Genomic DNA, 22,699 nt, shown 5'->3' on the forward strand with positions numbered 1-22,699 from the left:
TGGTGGAAAAAGAATGGCATACGGCAATGCTTCTTAATGACATGGATATTTCTAGGCTCATGTTGTATGCACAATAATTTTAGAAGTCCAAAATTAGGGAGATAAGGAAAGAGGGTAAGAAGCCTAGATCGGATTATTATAGTCATCAAAAACATAAGAAGAGGTTCTATCACCAAGATTCTTCCATGGGAAATAAGGATAGGGCTCCAAACCAGCATTCCCAAGGTGGTGGCCACACTTTTGAGAGGACTCGGTGTACTACATGTGTGAAGCAACTTTTGGGTAAGTGTCTTTCCGGAATGGATGGTTGTTTTAGTTGTGGTTGCAAAGGACAGAATATGAGGGATTTCCCTAGAATCAAATCAAGAGGGAAAGTGGCCAATCAAGATTCTTAGATCCTAATGCTCCAAAGAAGAACCCTTTCTATGGGATGGCAGCTAGGAAGGATAACTAATATGGAGTTGATAGTCACGGTAAGTCTTAAATCCTTTTGATTGTTTTTTCATGTTATTAAATGAGTTTATATAGTTTTATACTTACTATGATCATGCCATCTTGATGAAATGCACAAAGAAAAAAATTTGAAAAAAATTTGCATGTTTGACAGTGTTACAGTTATGTTCACTGCACGTTTTGTGAATTTTGAAACAAATTATTTTGTCTTTGATCAAAGTTTAAATTTGTGCAAGAGTGTTGTATATGATCATTTTAATGTTTGAAAGGCTATATCTTCCATAAAAGAAAGATAAGGATGAGTTCTAAAATTGTGGAGTTGATGTAATTGTTGCCTATGTTGCTAGTGTTTGAAAATATGAAATGGTGCTACTTGATAGTTGATGCTTTGATTTTGAGTATGTTAAGAATGATTTTAATGTTTTATGAGTTTCCAATGAAGTCCTTGATGGTGTTAAGGTTTTGTGTAATTCGAGGATGAATTATATTATATGTGGGGGAGAATGTAACGCCCTAAAATGAACTACAGTGAACTAGAGCTTCGTGATTGTTTCTTGAGTTAATATTAAGTTTAAATGAGTAAATTAGTGTTCTTAGTCACTGTGTGAATTTTGGTTAAGTTCGGAGGTCAAACGTCCAAGAACGTCCATGACGTTCGGAAGGTGTGCCTTATAATGTGCTTGTGTGTCTTCATGTTTGAGTGAATTTTACGTGTTCGTTTTAATCAAAATTGATATGGGATGTTCCTAAGATCTAGATGACTTAATTTATGGGTTTAACGTTTGGGTACGACCCCACCTGGGACCCATAGGGGACCCTAGAAAAGGGCCCAAGATTTATGTCCAAAACTTCCTTGTAGTGTCCACAAACGGGACCAGTCAACATCCAGTACACCAATTAACTACTCGTCTACTTGGTCCGTCGATTAGAATTCCAGTTCTGCAGAGTTTGAGGGTTGCAGACCCAACCAACTAACCCTCACCAACAGGGCATTGGTTGATAAACAGTCCGTCGTTTGTGAGTCGTCAATGGGCATGTGAAAAGCTATAATTTTCTGTCATGTCTTGGGGTGTTTGGTAAATTCACGCAAGTATTTTATGACCCTAGGAAGTTTTTTAGAGTTTATTATGTATATTAAAGTATTTCAAACCCTAAGACCTAATTTTAGATCTCCTTTCCTAAAACCCAAAACCCCTGTTCCTTAGAACTCTCTCTCAAGTCTCTTTGGAACCTAGAATTCAAGAAAAGATACGAGGGCTGTTGATGGCGATGTTATTCATAAAAATCATTGGGGGTTCTCTTATCTAAGGTATGGTATCCATCCTTGAACTCTTTTCCATTTAAGGAGTCCCTTCTAATAGATTGTCAAAAAAGGTTTTCAACCCTAGTTTCTTCTATCTTCAACTCTAAATATGGGTCTTGCATGAAAACGTTTTAAATGACTTAATAATGATGTTTCTAATGTTAGTTGATGATTTTGAGGTCAAAACTTCAATTAAAACATGTTAAAGCTTTTCATCAAATGTTGTCTTAAGAAATGGGTTAAGTGAGCTTAGTTTTGTAGTCTTTGAGGTTTGCTTTACTTATGTTGTTATTGATGTTTACTACTGCACTAAGGGATAATTTATGACGAATTATTGAGTAAAATTCTATAGGTGATGGAAGCTAGGATTAAAGGGTAAGTTGGTTTTGTTGTTTAAGCTTTAACTATGAAATGCTCTTGAGTGGTATGGTCCACCTTCTTGGTGGCAGTGTTTACATAATGAAATTGATTATACTTAGTATGTATTATGAGTGTGGCTTTGATGGACTAATATGTGAAATTAAGTGATAATGAAGATTGTTCTTGCGTTGTGTATTATGAATCTTAAATTGCATGTTTGACTTAGATTATGCCTAAATGAAGTATATGATTATGTGAAGCATGTAAGGTGTGTGATTTGATGAATGAAGGCCTAAAGCATGTATAGAATTTAATATAAATGAAATGATGTTTATATGCAAGATATGCTCACAAGTACACACACACTTGAATGACTGTATGAAGCTAAGTTGAGTAAATAGAGAATTTTGGAGGTGGACACTTTTCATGAGTTGAGATGAAGTGTTTAGTAGCAACCTCACTACATCCTAAGAGATTTCTAAGATAGAATGAGGATGAATGCCCTTCGTGAATTGAGATTTGGGTTCACTAGTTATCCTTAACCTATGGTATATAATGTTTAGAATCTGTTGGGGTTATGTATAACACCTAGAGGATATGAAGAAGAGGTGGTTACACTTCGTGAGTTGAGATGTTGTATTCCAATATACCTCTTGAGATGAGTACTCCTCGTTATTAGTGAATGAGTTACTTAGTAGCAATCTCCTTATGCCTTAACTATGCGCCCGCATATGTGTCGCTATTTGGCAAGCCATGTAAAAGCTAAGAGAATGACCTTACTCTAGAAAAGTGAGGATCCCTCATCCGATAAGGGTTAATGTCGGGATTCCAAATCTAGCTCTCATGGTCTATATAAGTTAAGCTAACTCTCACAAATGTAATGAAAACGCTAAGTCTTCTAAAAGAGTGTACTACTCAGGGTAGGTAGTGGAATGGGACACTATTTATCCATTGCACTAGGTAGGCATTCTGAAAGGGGAGTCTTAGTGAGCCTTATGTGAACTGAATAAACTAAGTCTTCTAAAAGAACGTACTACTTAGGGTAGGTAGTGGAATGGGACACTATCGACAAGTATACCTTCCGAAAGGGGGGTTTGTGTGCCAAGCCTCCTAAAAAAGTTTCCTAGTTAGGGTAGGTGGTGGTATTGGGCGCCATCTACTCTTTCCACTAAGTAGGAATTCTGAAAGGGAAGTCTTGGTGATTTGTTTGAGTGTTCTTCTAATTTCTTGTCATTCAGTGGGGGCTTTTTCTCCCGAGGTGAGTAAGCCGAAACGGGGTAGTCTTGAGGATCGCTTTGCTGTGTATTGAAGGAGGCATACTAATTTCATTTCTTACCTTGGTGAGTCTTAGGATAATCTTTAGTTAGGGAAACTCCGACGGAAATTAGTTCACTTCCTCTTTGCTTGTCCTTGGAAGTTAACTCCTTAGAATAGGACTAGTTCACTGTAAATGCTCAACTTGAATTCACTGTAATATTTTGGAAGTTTATTGTAAAGTGTGTCTTTTGGTTAAAATTATGAAAATTCTTGTCTAAGTGTTAAATGATGATTCTTATGTAGTTTTACTTCTAAATTCATGAATGTTTTACTTAATTGGCATGAAAATGTATTTTTACTGAAATGTCCCTTTTTGCATGTTTTTGCATGTCATACATAGTACATTATTTGTACTAACCCCATACTTTTCTATACTCTATAACTTTAGGTTGGAAGCTCTTTGGAAGAATTGAAGGTGAAGCTTGTGAAATCTACTCTCTCAAGATTTGATATGCCCTCATATATTCGAGGATAGTCTATGTTTTTTTTTCTTCATTTTGATATTAATATTTATTATGTATTTTTCTTTCAATGTAAAGGGTGGTGTCCCTAAGATATTATATCATGTCTTTAACTTGGCTTGTGACGATGAGTTTCTCTAAATATTTATGAAAGAATAGATTTTTATTAAATGTTTTGAACAGTTTTAATTCTGCATTACTTTTCATGTCTTATGTAATAAACGATAATTAAGGGCTTGTACAAGACCCCAAAGGGTCAAGTACACCCGGTCTTGACCCAAGGGTTCTCCCTAACTTCTAAAGGGTACTTTTGGGTCGTGACACTCTCACACGATCAATCACCTGTGACGTCGAGGAACGTGAGGTGAAGATATGAATTTCACTACTATATTATGACTTATTTTGTGAGCCAGACAAATGTTTCTCAAAGAAAATGAGTTTAAAGATTATTGGAAAACAGAAACAAGAGTTAAACATCTTGAGTTGTTTATACCGAGGATGGTTTGACGCATACACCAATATAAGGTGAAAACATCGTAGCACGTGTTTAATACCATGTGTGTCTAGCGATCAACGGATCAATGAAAGAATATTTCCAGTTTCTTCATTGTGTGAGACCCAGAAAATTTAAAATGACTTTTCAATGAAATACCCTTCGACCTTTTGCAATTTCTTGAAATTTCAATCGATGTTGGTACTTCAGCATGTTACAAATAGTCATGAATGATTTGGCAATGCAGAGCATGTCTAGGAAAGCAATTGAATAGGAGAAGATAGATTCAAGTAGAAAGGAAAGACATTAAATGAATAATAAATGTATATAGATAAGTCGGGTATTGCACTAACTATATTGACATTGAGTGTAATTGTGTGTATAAAGTTAAACATGAAATCGAGTTAACCTCTTTCAGAGGATGAGAGATCAGATAAGTAACTACTAAAGTAGTGAATAAAGTCTGGGTTATTGTGAGTAATAATGTTCTTTTGTAAGTAGTGAATTCCTTCCACATGTGATTGAATTCCTATGTAGACTTTGTAAAACCTTACTTGTAAGATCTTGATGCTCACCGATTGCACGAACTATTTATCATATGCATTGAGTGTCTAGTTGATGTTGTGTTGGTTTGAGTCTTGTCCACCATGTGCGAAGTGGGAGATATAAGTTTTGGGTCATGGATCGACCCGACCCAATATTTTATCTGTAAAATTGAGATAAGTTTTAGTTTAAAATATTGGGTGGGAACAGTTACTAAGTAATTGTTCCAACGTACCCAATCCAATATTTAAATACAGAAAACTTACGCTCAGTAAAAGGTGTGGAAAAAACAGAAGAGAAGGGAAAAACTCTAAACACAACATATTTCTAAGAAAGAGACACTAACCGAAAGGATATATAGTTTGTGAATCAATAACCCTGTTTCCTTGAGATTCAAGTTTGACTTGGAGAAATATTTCAAAAAAAAGGATTTAGTCAATTTTCCGCTGCAAAACTATAGGGTACACAGTCGATTTTTTTAAAAAAATCCTACAATTATAGCATGGAAGAATCACATACGAGAAAATAGTTTACTTGAGCAAAACTATCAATAAAACTAGTATATTTAAATATATGAATTATTAATTATTGTAAGTTAGTATTTTTTAAGGTAGCTTCCAAATTTTATTATAGAAAAAATTGCAAGATGAGATTGTCGGTAACATTTTATTGTTTGCTAAATCTGTTTGTCATCAGTTTTGTGTGTGAAATTTATTTCTTGTAGTTTTGATTTTAAATAATGAATGGGTTCGTTGGATGGGTATAGAAGTAAAAGTTTTGAGAGGAAAATGGTGGCTGGTTACTTGGTTCTGTATATGGAGTGATGAGCATTAATGTTGTAATTATAAGTGAAGATTTGGTTGTAGTACGGACGGGAGTGTGTATATATAATCCGATTAAATGTAACGCATTGACAAATTTAATTGAGTAAAAGGGTGGATGTACATGGTTGTGTGTTTAAAGGATTTCTGGTTTGAGAGATGGTGTAATAAAGAGTGAATTGTTTTTATCCTAATTTACAGATTTGCTCCATGTGTTAATATATATATATATATATATATGATGATGACGATGATGATGAAATGAAATAGTATGAACAGAAAGTTAGGAAAATGCAAAAGGGAGAGGGCCCATCTGCATCTTCCTGCACAAGGGCAAGTATTAAGAGAAAGTTCCATCAAGTTGGGGAGGTTAGATATTGTACTAGTTATCTTGTCAGTCACCTTTCTTTGCACATTTACTCTCTATGTCTAATTACTTATTACCTCTTGCAGGACAAGGGCCGCACCGCACGTTCATCCAAGTTCAATAGTAACTCTGATTTCGACATATATCTTATATAATTTATTTATTCAATTTTGACAGTTTTATACTTATGTTTATCTATCAGGTAAACCAACAAAGTTGCCAGAAAAACGTATACTACAACTAATTCTCGACGTTCTGCAAAGGTTAGTTAGCAATATTCATCCTCAAATTATTATACATACATTATAAGGAATATCTTACTACTTTAGATTGTTTTTTATCATGTTAGGAGGGACACCTATGAAATATTTGCAGAACCAGTTGATCCCACTGAGGTTGGTTTTATTCATCATTGATTGGGTTTGGTTTTTAAAGGCCAACCATGTCTTGTTACTGACTTACATCATGTGTTTCTTTTAAGGTGGAAGATTACTACAAAATCATTAAAGAGCCTATGGATTTTGGTACAATGAGGGCTAAGCTTCATGAAGGAATGTATCAGAACCTCCAACAGTTTGAGGTAAATTGGATCATGCATCTTTTTCGCAAGTTGAGATAATCGTTTGATTGTAGCACGCAGCATTTGAGAATGTGCTCTCATCAACTCAACTTTAATTTGTCTGGTCTTAGTAATCTTGAGAATCATCTTTTGAAACTGCAGCGTGATGCATTTCTGATTCCCAAAAATGCAATGCATTTCAACTCCTCTGGTACAGTTTACTTCAGACAGGTATTTCTTTTTACACAATTTGATTGTTACAGATATCACGAGAAGTAACAAATTCGAATGTTTTTTTACAGGCTCGTGCTATATATGATCTAGCTAAGAAAGCATTTCACGTCCTAAAAACTAATCCCAAAAACATTGAAGTAGAATTTCCAGTGAACAGACGTAGATCGATGAGAAGATTGCAAAATGAGGCCAGAGATACAGGATATGTCATACCAGATGGTGCCCTTGATGTTTCCTCCAAGAATATTGGACTTGGGCCTAGTGTTCCATCAACATATAGAAGAAGCAAAGAAAGGCCTTCCCTATCCACCAAAGATGCTGCTCCGACTGACGGTGCATTCTTATTAGGTAAGTAAGACAGTGAGATTTACACATGTGTTTCTTTGATTATCAGTTATAATTTTGACAAATACTCTAGTAATCAAGTAGTATAATTCTTACTCTATTTAAACAGGTAATAGACATGCTCAAAGTTTTTCTTCTCTTGGTGCTGGTCGTTGTTCTGCATATGAATTTTTCAGGCCTTCGCCTTACCATGACACTAGCTCATTTCTATGTAACCAGAATCCTGAGTCACTAATTCTTGTAAGTTTTTCCTCTCCAGCCGAATCACATAATTCAATCAGTTTAGTTGGAGGATATTTTTCTGTCATGTTTTTATACTAGGCTACAACATACATGAAAAAAATGTAAGTGCATATTTACAATATATAAAAATATTTGATTTTGATATTGTAGAACAGGAATGGTAGTTACAGAGAGAGCTTGATGTCATTTGCCAGAGACTTAGGACCAACAGCACAAACGGTTGCCAACGCGAAAATGCAAGGGAGCTATCCATTTCTTCTCTCTCACACAACTAAAGGTCCTCCAACGTGCTTAGGATTCGCTGCCTTTGCACATGTACAAAATCAATCTAATACTGGAGTTTTAACCTCATATAAGAATCTATCTAGTCCTGTTCGAGGTTTTTGCTCCGTTCTCAAAAGCACCAGTGATAGGATCGATGTGTGTAATGTTGCAAAGGGGGATGAGACTTGTAAAATAGCTGGCATGCGCAGTCTGAAAGAGCCCCTTCCTTGCACAGAATATTCAGAGAAGAAACATACGTCAATTTTGTGCTACAAAAGGAATGTTCATAAAGTAACAGAAGGAGCCAAGAAAACTCTAAATGGAAGTGAGAGAAAAGAGAATTACTTGGGAACTCATATCATTACTATTGGGACATCTGGGGATACGAAGAAACCCGGCAGAAGAACTGCTAAGGTGGAAGAAAATAAAGTTCTGCCAGTTGTACTAGCTCTAGAGCAATCTCATTCAAGTCTATCTGAGGTGAAGTGGAGAAACAAGAAGAGTTCCAATTTCACATCACGTAAGACACGATCACAAAGCAAGATTGCAGAACCCAATGTCACTGGGACAATTTCAGGTCAAACTAAAAATAAAAGCTTTAGATCAAAGCACGAAAACAAAGCAGCTATTTGTGCTCAAAACAACAATTTTGGCAGCAGTATCAACCCAACTTTTCTTGAGCCAATGAGCCAGGCATCAGAGTCGAAATTGAGCAAGACTATTCCTGTGATGCCATTTCCAGGAATAATGAGCTCCAGGTTCACTTTTGATATGCCGTTCTTGAAAGCTCAGCTAAATCAAATGAATCCAGTAGGGAAAAATGACATGCCTCAAGTATCAAGACATAACATGGAGTGGTCATTGTATGGTCAGGGAAGTAATAATAGGATGGGCAGGGAAGTAAATCTATCCGTGTCGTCTCTGCAAGACAAACCAAACAGTACTCTGCAGACCATGCCGACTTTCAATTATAATTATCAATCATCACATCTTTCCATAGACACTGATTTGGCCCTTCAGCTCTGAGTTAGTTTGAACAAATGCTGTTAAATTATCCCAAGTAAATTGCTTGTTGGATATTGTTCTGTCATGTAAAGCGTACAGTGCATTGAATTAAAAATATCCTCTGAGAAAGTTGAATATGTTAATCCTTGTACAACTTGAAATCAATGCATAGGATATAAGCAAACCAAGCCTCCTTCCTCTCCTGTTTATTTTTGTTTTCGTTGGCCTTAAATGATCAAGGTGAAGGATTAAAACACAAAGTATCATATATCACATGATTTGATTGTTCATGCAGTGAAGTTAACATGAGAAAATTAAAGATGGTATCGGCTAGGCCCATCAAATAAATAAGAGAAGGGATATCAAGATTACACATTCTAATGAGAGTGGTAGAAAAATTGATGTTTTTATGCACTTGAACGTAATTTAGAATAGGAAGTAGATTCCAACAACCCTTTTGATTGTATAGTAATGAGAACATATTTATAAGTAAATCAGAAAAATAGTAGAAAACCCATTTGAGTATAAACATGAAATAGAGAGTTGGAATAAAAAGTGTGGAATGAACGTAACATACATAAGTATATACCTTCTCTTTAACTAAAAAACGAATAATTTTTGAAAAATCAATTAATCTTATTATTTTAGAGAAATTAATTTTCCAAATTTAGAGAGTCGCCGCTAAGTTTTTTAATAAAAATCAAGAAAAACTTAAAGTTTTCAAAAAGATTTAAACAGATAAAAATCAAATTTTAAAAAAATGGGTTCGAAGTTCAATGTACATTCCGAAAGTGTTAGGCCCTCGGAATGCCCGCTAACTTCGGTTGACCGGCAATTTGACAAAAATAACTTTCAAAAAACTTTTCAAATTTTAAACAAAAGTAAAAGAAAATTTATTTTTTATTTATTTACTTACTTATCATTATTATATTATTATTATTTTTAGATAATTATTTTAATAAACTAAAGGGGGATTTTCTAAGGAAAATAATTCTAATGTTGTCAAGACTAATAATGAAATTAAAGTCAACTATTAAATAATTATTTGATTTTAAATTTAAAACCAGATATGACTTATTTTACGAGATAATTAAATCAAACCGAAAATCATATATAACATGTTAGTCAATCAACAAATAAATTGGAAAATATTTAATTTAGGCCTTTTATCCAAATTCCAATTTGATGGGCTTCTGGCCCAAACCTGTCCTAAAGTCTAGGTAACGGGCTGCATTATTGGGCCTCATTTTATGCTTTATTTCAACGTATATATTCCATGTATACCACTATATACGGGCAATATTTCAGCCCTCTTCCCTGTATATTTGACCGTACAACAAATGCATAAAATCTATTTTGGCCAGTGCAACCTGTGTTGCCATTTTCTATCACGTATTTGTTACGCTGGATAGTATATCAGTGTATAGAGGACGTATTTCATCTTGTTTTCAGCCTTCAAAATCAATAGTGCAACTCATCTTTCAATTCTTTCAATCCAAGAAAAGAAGGGCCGACATGAAATGCAACTTAATGATATGCGAGGGTTGGGGAGTCCGTGAAGACCCGATCCAAGTTCATGCATAAAAAAATGAGGAAAGCTTAGCATGATTCTTACTTAACACAACCAAATCAAACAAACGCCTACTAAATCGAGCAACAAATAGTAAAACACTCCAAGATGAATTCAACATGAGCCTTTCAAATTTTTTAGGAAGTATACATGCCACCCAAGACAAGACAAGACTAGATTTTGCAAAAAGGGAATAAACCATAATCAAAAAACTTAACTGAAAAGGAAGAAATCAATTTGCGTCATATTTTGCGAACATTAAAGTCACACATCTAAATTGGAGAAATTTAAGACATTAAATATAACAAAGGAAAGCAAGAAGTAAGCTAAAGAAAAATAAAAAGGACTTGAAATAGACTCAAATCTTAAGCAGCTGCTCATAAATAAGTCATCGAAAATGAACTAAAAAAATAAATAAATGCTATAGTGTAAATGGATAAGCATCAAACTGAAATCAAACCCAAGCTATAAACATCATTTTCAAAGACAAGTAAAGGTAAATGAGAAATACAAGCAGCAACTAGTAGAGAAACGATCGGACATCAGTCCTCCGGCATCCATACATACACATTCTACTAATTTCGAATCAAAACAAACATAAGAAAATAAGGTACATCTATTGCGATCTAAGATCAATCACAAGGCATTGAGCCAAATCATCCGCTAGATAATGGGCTATAAACTAAAGTATAAATACGATTCAAGAATGAAACAAGGAAGTCTATCTCTCTCGCGGCAGCGAACTGAGCTGACGATATGAAGAACGGTTACTTCACCAAAATCAGAACTTCATCAGATTCTGACAGGCTCCGACAATTCGAATAAGAAAACTAGTAACATTGTGAGCTCTTAATGATACTATGCTTGTGAGATCTTAATGTATTTTTTCCTGTAGATATTTTGGAGATTTTTTTATCTCTTAGGGTGTGTTTGGTATGATGGAAAATATTTTCCATGGAAAATATGAAAATATTTTCCTGGAAAATAAGTAGATTTTTGACTTATTTTTTCATTTTTGGTCGGGGAGTAGAAAATATTTTTCGAAAATGATTTTGTTTTTTATTTATGACTGAAAAATATTTTTGAGAGACATCTTTTTTTTTTACTAGAGTAGAAAGTAATTTATTAAATTGAAAATATTTTTTAAAAACAATTTTTATTTGGGGTGGTGGTGGGGTGGAGGAGGGGATAGGAGTGAAAAAAATAAAAATTTGAACTTCATAATATATTTAAAAAATAAAATTAATTTATTTGGGGGTTGGGGTTGGGTGGGGGGCTGGCCGGGGAGGGGGGGGTGTATGAGTTTAAAAGTAAAAATTTGATGTTGAAAATATTTTTAAAAAGCAAAATAATTTTTTTGGGGAGGGGTTGGGGTTGGGGAGGGGAGCTGGCCGATCGTGGTGGGTGGGGGTCACGATCGGGTAAAAAAATAAAATTTTAAAAATTGAATTTTTTTTTTAAAAAAAAATGTTGTTTTTCCCAAAAAAAACTTATTCTAAATTGGAGGAGAATTTTGGAAAATGTTTTCCTTAATTTTTAAAGGGCAGTCGTTTTACTTAATTTTAAGGAAAATGAGTTGATTTAGAAAATATTTTCTAAAACTTTTGTCCCAACCAAATATGAAAAAATTGGAAAATATTTTCTAGAAAATGTTTTCCTTCATAACAAACACACTCTTAGTCTATTTCTTTTAGAAAATTCTCTTCTATTCTAGATATTAAATTCCTTTCCAAAAAATCATCTCCTCAAAAAAAAAAAAAGATCCCCCTATAACAATAAAATAGATGGGTATTTATAACAGGGAAATTCGGAAGGGGGGAAAACATGATTCCCTTCAAAATTTGAAATTTGAATCACTTTTGGAGGATAAGGTTGAGAAGGTTGTATTGTACCATTCTTGTCTCATTCTTCAAAGGAAGAACGATTTGACCCACTAGATTTAGAGTGAATGACGAAAGTGGTGTAAGATCAATAAACATGGATTACAGGTAGATCTCGTACGGAGAGGATAAGGGTGAGGGGGAGAAAATGATGATTTTCAAAGATTTATGAAATATACCTATTATATCTATAAAACTATATGATAATATATTTGTTAATTATAAAATATAAAATCCGACTAGGATTACTTAAAATGACTTTGGAAAAGTATTTGAATTTTATAAAACTAATCATTCTAAATTGTTTGAAAATTAAGAAGATCGTGAATGATTTCCTATCGTGGAGGGTCAAATTTGGTGTCAGCAGCTGTCCCTTATTTTACTTGGATTGATGCAAGAAATTTGAGGAAAATCAAAATTGACCGAGCCAATTTTGACCGACCAAATATTCATCTTTAGGAAAGGATTTGGTACGGAATCAGGAATTATGTTTGAACCCTAGGCATGAGTTTTCTACATGTCTCAAGCTATATGAAATTCAGGCCACCTGTAGATCGATACGTATGATTTGACGCACGATTTTGAAGGAATTTAAAAATCATCTCGACACCAAATTATGAAGGGATCGACATGCTTGGGAATACTATTTAAGAGAGATGTCAGGGTACAACTGAGTTTTCAACATTGAGTTCGCCTACATATCCCTTGGCATAGGGAATCAAGCTGTTTGTATTTTGACTCGATCGGTTGAAAAAGAATTCTATTATGCTAGATAACCTTCGGTTCTGGACAAGTGATAAATTAAGTCGAGTATGAAAACGAGAATTGTAACCTCTTAGCCATGAATGTGGAGCTCTTCACATCCATAAGTAAGAGCTTACACAAACATAATCTTCAAAGCTCTTGGTGCATTGTCTATCTGATTGGAAGGTGCTTCTAGTAATCTAAAGAAAAACCCACACGCCTTATGATATGGGTGTGGTTAGATTCAAGTGGAAGTCGCTCTTTTGCTCGCGTCCTACGAGTTTTACCCACTTCTTTGGACTATGTCGCAGTTAGCTGCTAAGAAAAAGTTTCATGTTGTGGTGCATCCTTGTTGATGTCATCCACACCTGTGGTTTGATTTATGAATTCATCCACTTGGTTTCTCTCGACTGAAACAACTTGTTAGTAGAAAATGTAACTTGAAAAGTGGTAGTATATCTTATGATTCTTTTCTGTTACTCTTGATGTGAAAGATGTCACATAAGTATGTTCAATATATGTCGCTTTCAGACGCAGTATGTCCATTACAATTCGTGCTTGTCATTGCTTATTTTTTGTATGGCAAACTCCAGTGATCTTTGAAACGATCTAGCTAGCTCAACAATTATCCAACTATAACAAGGTGGATGACTCGATAATATTCCAATTGTAACGAGGTGGATGCTAAATAATATTCCAACTTAAGGTGGATGCTCGATAATATTCCATCTGTAACGAGATGGATGCTTGATAATATTCTAACTATAACAAGGTGGATGCTCGATAATATTCCATCCATAGCGAGGTGGATGCTCGATAATATTCCATCTATAAAAGAGGTGGATGCTCGATAATATTCCATCTGTAACGAGGTGGATGCTCGATAATATTCCAATTATAACAAGGTGGATGCTCGATAATATTCAATTTGTAATGAGGTGGATGCTCGGTAATAATCCAACTATAATGAGGTGGATGCTCAATAATATTCCAACTGTAACGAGGTGGATGCTCAATAATGCTCAAACTGTAACGAGGTTGATGCTCAATCTATTCCATCTGCAAAAAGGTGGATGCTCGATAATATTTCGACTATAACGAGGTGGATGCTCGATAATATTCCATTTGTATTGAGGTGGATGCTCGATAATATTTTAATATAATTCAAAATTAGGATCCTGAAATGGAAAAACTGAAATACGAACCACTTATGGGGTGGATCGCTCAACAAAACTATATGCCAAAGTCTTTGATTGTCCATCAAAACACTTAATCAACTTATGGGGTGGATACCCAACAAATTGGAATTTTGACTCTATCATTATCAAGAAACACGCATGCCTAAATTAATATGCGACAAACATACTAAAACCTAAATTGACGTACATACATGTTGCAACTTTGATTCTCTCTTTAAAAGACATAATTATCGAGGTGAATAACTTAATTCATTCACACGAAGATTGAAGACACTTTCATCTTCCTTGACAAACTCAACAAAATTTAAGTTGTTGAAAAAATTTCCAATCGTTATCAAAAAGTTTATAATGAGTTGATAACTTCGACTGTTATGGAGATATTACAGTCACCAACATCTTTCTGATTAGATTCGTTAATCTTCCGTTGCAACAATTCTAAGATAGTGTTACTTTTGATCATTTTCTCATATGATTCTGACTTTACCAATACTATCACCCTCAAAGGATGATACCAAACATTAGTATCGACTACAAAGTAAAGAATAAAATTAAAGTTGAAAAACTAGATTAAGTCATTTGGCTTATCGAGATTAGGCTATAATGAGCCTAATTGTAACTTTGATCATGACTCGTAACTAGGGATTCTCCAGCACATTGTTTCTTACAACTTTGAAAGAATCTATTACTGTTGGCTTTAATATACCTGCAAGATAAAAAAACTCGTTCAAAAATCACTCAAGGCAACATAATGAAATGAAGATAAAATGAGACTGAAAGTTTTCTAGTTATGTTGATGAGGCCACTAGAGGCATAAATGATGTCTTTTCCCACGCTTGGCAGCTTTGACATTGCTATTTTTGTGATTTCGTTATTCTGCATTCAAATAAAAATTCTTAGTTTGAAGGACTGATTTGTGTTGTTCTTGTTTCCATGCTCCTTCTTGTAGTTGGCTTACACGCTCGTTCGTCCTTTGTCAGACAGTCTTAATGGAACTTTTGAGGACCTTCCTCAAAAATTATGCCACGGTCTAAAATATGTTTAACTCTCCGAACTTTCATTGTTAATTCAAAAGTTTCCCATTCAAGAATTTGAGGCCCCTCCTCATAATTTTGTCCCAGTTTGCCTAAAGTGACATTTGTGGAATTTCTGAGATCATCTCAATACTTCTGTCCCAGTTTCAAACTTGATTATTGTAATTTTTGAGATCCACCCAAAGCTAACTCCGTAGCATTTTGGTCTTCTGTTTTGACTTTTTATAAAAGACTATCTTTGAAAAAAATTTTGAGATCCTCTCAAAAATTCTGTCCCAGTTTCCATTATGAAGAGAAATGAAAATTTTACAGGAAATATAACTGAGCCGTGTGGCGCCTATGTATCCTGTTGAGGCAGGAATAAGGTCAAACATAGTTCCCACAAAGAGATTAACAAAAGTAGGAATTTTACAAAGAAACCGACCGAGGCCGACATAGGCCGCCTACGTATCTCATTCTTGAGAATTCAGGTCAAACATAGTTCAAACAAAGGAAACATTAAAAGGGGATAAAAGAGTGACTGAGACTGACATAGGCTGCCTACGTATCTCATTCTTGAGATTTCAGGTAAGACATAGTTCATTGGATGAATTGTGCGATAAAATGAGGGAAGAAAAGGCTAAGCGCATTTCAAAAGAAAGGTAAAAGCTTTATATGCCAAATTTTTACCAATGTTGGGCATTCTTTTTCTCCACCTTTGGTCACGAATATCTTCCAATGACCCAGTTTATAAACATCTTGTACTCACTCTTAAGCATCCAATATATTATCCTACGAGGTGGTTTTCTCAATACTGATCAAATTGTTGTTGATCATGTTTTGTATCTTGTGGTTCAAGGTTGAACAATTCTCTGTGTCGTGTCTAATAACTCCTTAATGATAAGCACATCTATGGTCAGCCCTGGAAAATTTTCCAAAAGGAGTGGCTAGTCTTCCTTCTATAGGATAGAGAATGCCCATTGCTTTCAACCTTTCATAAAGTTGAGTTTGGGATTCCTTTAATAATGTAAGTACTTTATGAGCCTTCCTAAAATTTGGACAAAGAAATTTTTACTGATTGACATTATGGTTTTGATATACATTTGTTGAGCTGACCACATATGGGTAGCTATGACTTATATACCATGGTTTCACGATATTTTTAATGATTTTTACTTAAGTTTAGTGAGTGTCCAAAAGCCTTTTTGTAATGATTTTTATGTAAGTTTTTCTTTATTTGCAGGAAATCTGTCCAAAGATGAACGCGGAAGTTTTTGAGCGAGAAATGCAGAAGAGACCACCTATGTAGCCTGTGATGGTCTATCGAGCTTGTGACGGTTTGTAGGTGGCATCGTAGAGAAGCTGCTGAAGGAAGATAGGGAAGTATGACCCAGTGTGAGATTACAACAGTTTATGATGGACCGTCATAGCCACAATGGTCTGTCCTGCTGGTTCGTCGCAATGATAAGAGAGTAGTCCTAGTACCCTATTTCCATGAAGTTTAAGTGTTATGGAACAGAGACCCTCGATGGACCATCGTGCTTGGAACGGTTCGTCATACCTTCCGTTGAGGGTAATGAAGAGAGCAGCAGAAGAATTTTTGAAGTATGGGACGACGGAGGCCATGACGGCCCGTCGTGACCACGATGGTCTGTCACGAGTTCCATCGACTAATATACCGTGGTTTCACGGTATTTTTAATACTTTTTCCTTAAGTTTAATGTGTCCAAAAGCCTTTTTGTACTAATTTTTATGTAAGTTTCTCTTTATTTGCAGGAAATCTATCTAAAAGATGAATGGGGAGGTTTCTGATCAAGAAATACAGAAAAGTACCACCTACGGAGCTTGTGACGGTTAGTCGTGCTCGTGACGGTCCGTAGGTGGCATCGTAGTGCAGTTGCTGAAGGAAGATGGGGAATTCTAACCAAGTGTGGGGTTACAGAGTGCGTGATGGACCGTCGTAGACATGACGGTCCGTCCTGCTGGTTCGTCATGAATATCAGAGAAGTAGTCCCAGTACCCAAATTACATGAGCTCAAGTGTTTTGGAACGGAGACCCTCGACGGACCGTTGTGCCTGTGACGATCCGTCATACCTACCGTTGAGGGTAATGAAGAGAAGCAGAATAAATTGCACAAGTATGAGACGACGGAATCTATGACAGTACGTTATGACCACAACGATCCGTCGCGATGTCCATCATAGTGAGTTCAATCAAAACTTGAGAATTAATGATGATGATCCAAACTAAAACATCCAGATTCGGTTGATGTTCATGGTTAGTTATTACACGATGCTCCGGGTGAAAATCAACATAGGGGACACAATCCCGCTCCAGTCCCAAAGAATACTACAGAGGCTATAACAATATAGCAGACTCCGATGGCCGCTTGTCTTGCCCCTTTACCACCAGGCCACACGTTTGTGATAACTAGTAGCCTGATGCAAATGCTCACTGCCAGAGGTTTATTTTCAGGGCTACCTTCTTAGGATCCACATGCTCATATAGCTAAGGTAAGGGCAGTGTGTAAAAGCTGTGTAGGGAGGACTGGCTTGGACTTGGATGTAATTGGGCTAAGAGTGTTTCCTCTCTCACTGACTGGAGAGGCTTCTATTTGGTTTACTGAGCTCCCTTACAAATCAATTTTTACTTGGAACCAACTAAGGGACGTTTTCTTAGCATGCTACTACCCGGTCTCCAAGAAACTAAACCACAAAGACAAAGTGAACAACATTGTGACACTACCAGGAGAGTCAGTTAGTAGTTCTTGGGATAGATTCACCTCATTTTTTAAAAGCGTACCCAATCACCGCATAGATGATGATCACTAAAAGAATACCTTTATCGGGGACATGATGATAATAATAAAGCGGTGTTGGATGCTATAGCGAATGGTTCTTATGGGGAGTGTCATTATGCTGAGATTACTGAAAAGTTAGAGAAAATCTCCGTAAAGGTAAAGCCTGGAGTACTAGGAAGTCAGATACTGGGAGAAACACCTTCGCAGTGTAATCCACTCACAACCCATCCACAGATGAGATCCATAAAGAGATGGCATCGATGAGAACTGAGCTTGGGTTGGTATTAAAACATGTCACTGGGGTGCGGAAAAGATAAATGAAGTCAACTACTTTTCTAAACCACCACCACCTAATGATGGATGCTATTATGCGCAGGATATCTAGGCAATAAATGAGCATACGGGGGGTTTCCGACTTAGTGAACAAGGCTCAGATCAGGATAATTGGTGCCAAGTTCAAGGGAATTAAGGTCAAACCTATGGTAACTTTAACCGTGAGGGTCATTATGTCCGAGATGGAAACTACAATCGCGACAACAACTTCAACAGGGGTAACTACAGTAACAAAAATGATAGGAATAGGCCCTATGTCCCTCCTCAAAATCATGAAGTTACTCCTCGGGATGGTGGAGATAGTATGGCAAGAGTTGAGCATATGTTGCACAAAATGATGAGGAGGTTCGATGATAGTGATTAGCATATTAAAGAGTTAAGGAGTGATTTAGCGGGTATTGGGAAAAAAGTCGATACACATGCAATATCGATTAAGAAAATCGAGTTGGAAATGGCCCAATTATCTGTGACTGTGAACACACAGCAACCGGGCACTCTTCCTAGCAACACTGTCCAAAATTCGAAAAATGATGCACACTGTATGACAATCACTACTCGGGGTGGTAAGCAAACCATTGACCAACCTATGCCATCTAATGAGGAAAAGGTGAGAAAGGACAATGATAAGGTGGTAGAGGGTAGAGGTGAAGCAGAAGATAGAGCTGGAAAAGATGCAGAAGTCCCTATGCAGGTAAATCCCATGCCTAGACCCCCCCTTTCCTCAAAGATTAGTGAAAAAGACTGAGGATGGTAAATATCGGCATTTTATAACAATGTTGAAGCAACTTTCTATCATTGTATCTTTGGTAGAAGCTCTAAAAGATATGCCCGGTTATGCCAAGTTTATGAAAGATCTGGTTACAAAGAAAAGATCGATCACTTTCGAGAATGATGATAGAAAGAAGCATTGTAGTGCTATTGCTACAAGATCTCTCTTACAAAAGAAAAAAGATCAGGGTGCGCTCACTATTCCCTGTAGAGTCGGATCATTACATTTTGCGAAAGCATTATGTGATCTGAGGGCAAGCATAAATATCATGCCCCTGTCTATTTACAAGAAGTTGGGTTTGGGTGACCCAAAGCCCACTGGGATTCGGCTACCGATGGCTGATCGAACAATGAAAAGGCCTATAGGGATACTCCACGATGTTCTAGTAAAAGTGGAGTCATTTATATTTACGGCAGATTTTGTTATTCTTGATTGTGAAGTCGATTTTGAAGTGCCTATTATTCTTGGGAAGTCATTCCTTGCAACGGGTAGAGCCTTAGTTGATAAAGAAAAGGGGCAGATTAATTTTGGTTGAACAATGAAGAAGCGACCTTCAATATTTGTAGGTCCATGAGTCAGAGTGGTGAGCTCCAATATGACCTAAAAAGTGAAAAACGAGAGTTTATGGTTGGAGATTTGGTGCTTTTGGACAGTTCAAGGTTGCATTGGCTTCCGGGCAAGCTCAAGTCCGTATGGACAGGCCCTTACTTGATTACCCAAGTATTTCGTCATGGAGCAGTTGAGTTAAAAATCAAGGAGGGAGTGCGGTTTCAGGTGAATAGAGAACGAATTAAACTCTATTTTGGGCATACTGCATCGGTGAATGAAGTGATAGAGGCATACCATCTTGATGAAGGCTGAGTAATCAAGTGTCCTCAGTTGTGCCGTGACGTTAAATCAGGCGCTTGTTGGGAGGGAACCCAATACTTATAGTTTTTTCTTTTTAGTAATTGTAGCATTTTCTACTAATGGGTTTTAAATTTGCAGGTACATCACCAGGAAATTCTGCAGAAAATTACTCTGCAACAGTCACTGACGGATACATCGACGGCCCGTCATGACCGCGATGGACCGTCACATGAATCCGTCGTGCCAGGTACGTCTATCTGTTATTCTCAAAACTAGGGCACACACGACATAACCAATGACAGATCGTCTCAGATGCAACGGACCATCGTCGGGGACTCGTTGCATAATTAATGAAGCTTACCCGACCCGACCCGTCTGGGGTTTTTAAAAATTCTTAACATAAAACCCCCCCATTCATTTAACCCCACTCCTTCCCTCTTCCTCCCATTTCCCTCCCTTTTTAACTTCCAAGTTCATAACCCCCTCTCTTTTAACTGATCATTCTTTCAAATTCCCCAATTCCTATAATTCACTATCTACTAGTCGGTGTCTGCCACTTTGGTTCTCTACTTGATCACCAAGTACATTCCTTGCTTGTTTTTATAATATTCTTAGGTATGTGTCTCTGATTTCTAGCCATTTACTTTGAATTTTTGTTTATAAATTAGTACTAGCCTAATTCTTATTGATGGGTTCATTCTTTAATACAAATTCTATCTGACCTAGGTTGAGAACCCTCAAAATTGCCGTGTTAAAACTCTAGAAATAGGTGCTTTAGCATTGCTAGTTTACTAGGTATTTGGGTTAGACAAATGTCAGTTAAAACACTAACAATTCCATTTGGGTCATAGGGGATGAATGGGGCATCCCCAGTTCTGTCACTAAATCACAGAACGAGACCGCAATGACGGATCGTCGTACCCACGACGGACCGTTATTGGGTCTGTCCCAACATCTCTAACACCCCACTGTCCTATTCTCTCCAAGTGTCCACCAACGGTCAAATGTGATGGACCGTCGTTCCCACGATGGTTCGTCCTGCACAATCGTTTTGGATGTTACATACCCTATTCCTAAGGATCTCTAACTTTTTCTAAGTGTCCTACAATGGACACATGCGACGGACTGTCGTTCCCATAATGATCCGTCCTGCACAACCATTCTGGTTGTTAGAGACCCTATTCGTAAGGGTCTCTCACTTTTTCTAAGTGTCCTCCAATAGACAGATGCGACGGCCCATCGTTTCCATGATGGTCCATCCTGCACAACCATTCTGGTTTTCAGAGACCCTATTCCTAAGGGTCTCTCACCTTTTCTAGTATACTCCAATGGACATCTACGACGGACCGTCATACCCTCGACGGTCCATCCTGTGTAACCGTTATGACGATCAGAGACCCCTCTCCTAAGGGTCTCCATACTTTTTCCAAGTGTACTCTTACAGACAACTATGATGGACCGTCATACCCTCGATGGTCCGTCCTGCATATACCGTCATACTTGTAAGAGACACCTTTCCTAAGGGTCTCCACATTTTTTTCAAGTGTCCTCTGACGGACACCTATGACGAACCGTCATACTTGTGACGGTCCGTCCTGCATATACCGTCATACTTTTCAGAGACTTTCCTTCAGGGTTCTCCATATCAACATAGTTTAATTAAGACATAATGTACCCCATGAAGGTCCGTTGTACTCACGATGAGTCGTCACCTGGTCCGTCGTGTTTCACTATTACAATAGAAATGTCATTACATCTTAACTTTTTTATTTAATTCTTGTGGTTTTCTTGTCTTGTTTGCTCCTACTAGTACTAATATTAATTCTTTACATGTACTATCTATTATGGAACTAAAACAAGATCGAGTCTACGCACGCGGGCGATCGAAGTCTGTCACCCCGTCTGCTCGCCTGGTCATTGGCTCCGATGATGAGCGTGACCCTAAGTACGTGCCCCCAGGAACTTCCACCCCATCCCGAGCTGCACAAGCTGCCAAAGTCACACCCAAAAAGTTGGCGTCCTGCATAGTCACTGCCTTCCAGTCTGATGAGGAGAGCACACTCAACGGTACACCTTCTAGGTGAGCTACGAATGAAGAAGGAGCGTCTGGCTGCTTAGGAGTTTCGTGGTCGGAGGAATCATCCAGATCTGCTGAGGTCCCTGCACCCGCCACCGCTGCACAGTCTGCCTCGTTTGATGAGGCTGACAGTTCTGAATCCACACCCGGCTAATAGGCCCCACAGGAGCAGTCCGAGTACGTGGCATTCAGGTTGATATCTCCCTGCCTGCCATCCACCGTTATCTATACGGCGAGAATGTTGATTCCAACCGGACCCCTCTCACTGCCGATTTTGACTACAAGTGGCAAAGTGTCAAAGATGGCCAATTTCTGCGTAAGCCATCGCTGAGAGAGACCACCAAGAGGTGGAAGGCTTTGCACTTGTCCATTAATGGAGAGGGTCCTTACTGGGTGACCCAGCCGAAGGGAGCCATCAAAAAGGCTAACCTGACCTTCACAGCAAAGTTTTTGTGGTTGATTGTCCGCGACTTCCTTTCCCCGACACCCCTGATAATATAGTTACATGGGATCGTGTAGTAGTGATGGCGACAATGATAGCCAGGTTTAAGGTGGATTGTGCTTGGCTTCTATAGGCGTCATGCACGAGAGGGAATTTAAGGTCACAACTAATTACCCTTTCCCGTGCATTATATTTTCTCTATGTAGGTCCACAGGTGTGCCTATATGGCAAGTTGATCAGCTAGAGACCCCGCTGGG

At 37.3% G+C, this 22,699-nt stretch overlaps 2 protein-coding genes across 3 annotated transcripts; both read left to right on the top strand.

The window, feature by feature from the left end:
* Positions 1–5,670: 5,670 nt before the first annotated feature.
* On the top strand, positions 5,671–11,204 carry LOC101261955 (uncharacterized). Of its 2 annotated transcripts, XM_019215514.3 has the most exons (9): positions 5,672–6,120; positions 6,205–6,241; positions 6,321–6,381; positions 6,468–6,513; positions 6,600–6,698; positions 6,840–6,908; positions 6,980–7,259; positions 7,366–7,496; positions 7,650–11,204. In XM_019215514.3, exons 1-9 carry the CDS (start codon positions 6,043–6,045, stop codon positions 8,787–8,789), a joined length of 1,941 nt encoding a protein of 646 aa, XP_019071059.1. In that variant the 5' UTR covers positions 5,672–6,042; the 3' UTR covers positions 8,790–11,204. The 2 variants fall into 2 exon arrangements, with proteins under 2 accessions (XP_025888808.1, XP_019071059.1); XM_026033023.2 differs by having other exon boundaries at positions 5,671–6,241.
* A 7,925-nt stretch (positions 11,205–19,129) lies between these two features.
* Positions 19,130–19,609, top strand: LOC138338510 (uncharacterized). The gene has a single exon (XM_069289475.1). The coding sequence runs from the start codon at positions 19,130–19,132 to the stop codon at positions 19,607–19,609; it is 480 nt and encodes a 159-aa protein (XP_069145576.1).
* The last annotated feature ends 3,090 nt before the right edge of the window (positions 19,610–22,699 follow it).

The sequence above is a fragment of the Solanum lycopersicum genome, chromosome 9 (genome assembly GCF_036512215.1).
Source record: "Solanum lycopersicum chromosome 9, SLM_r2.1".
Classification (NCBI taxonomy): domain Eukaryota; kingdom Viridiplantae; phylum Streptophyta; class Magnoliopsida; order Solanales; family Solanaceae; genus Solanum; species Solanum lycopersicum.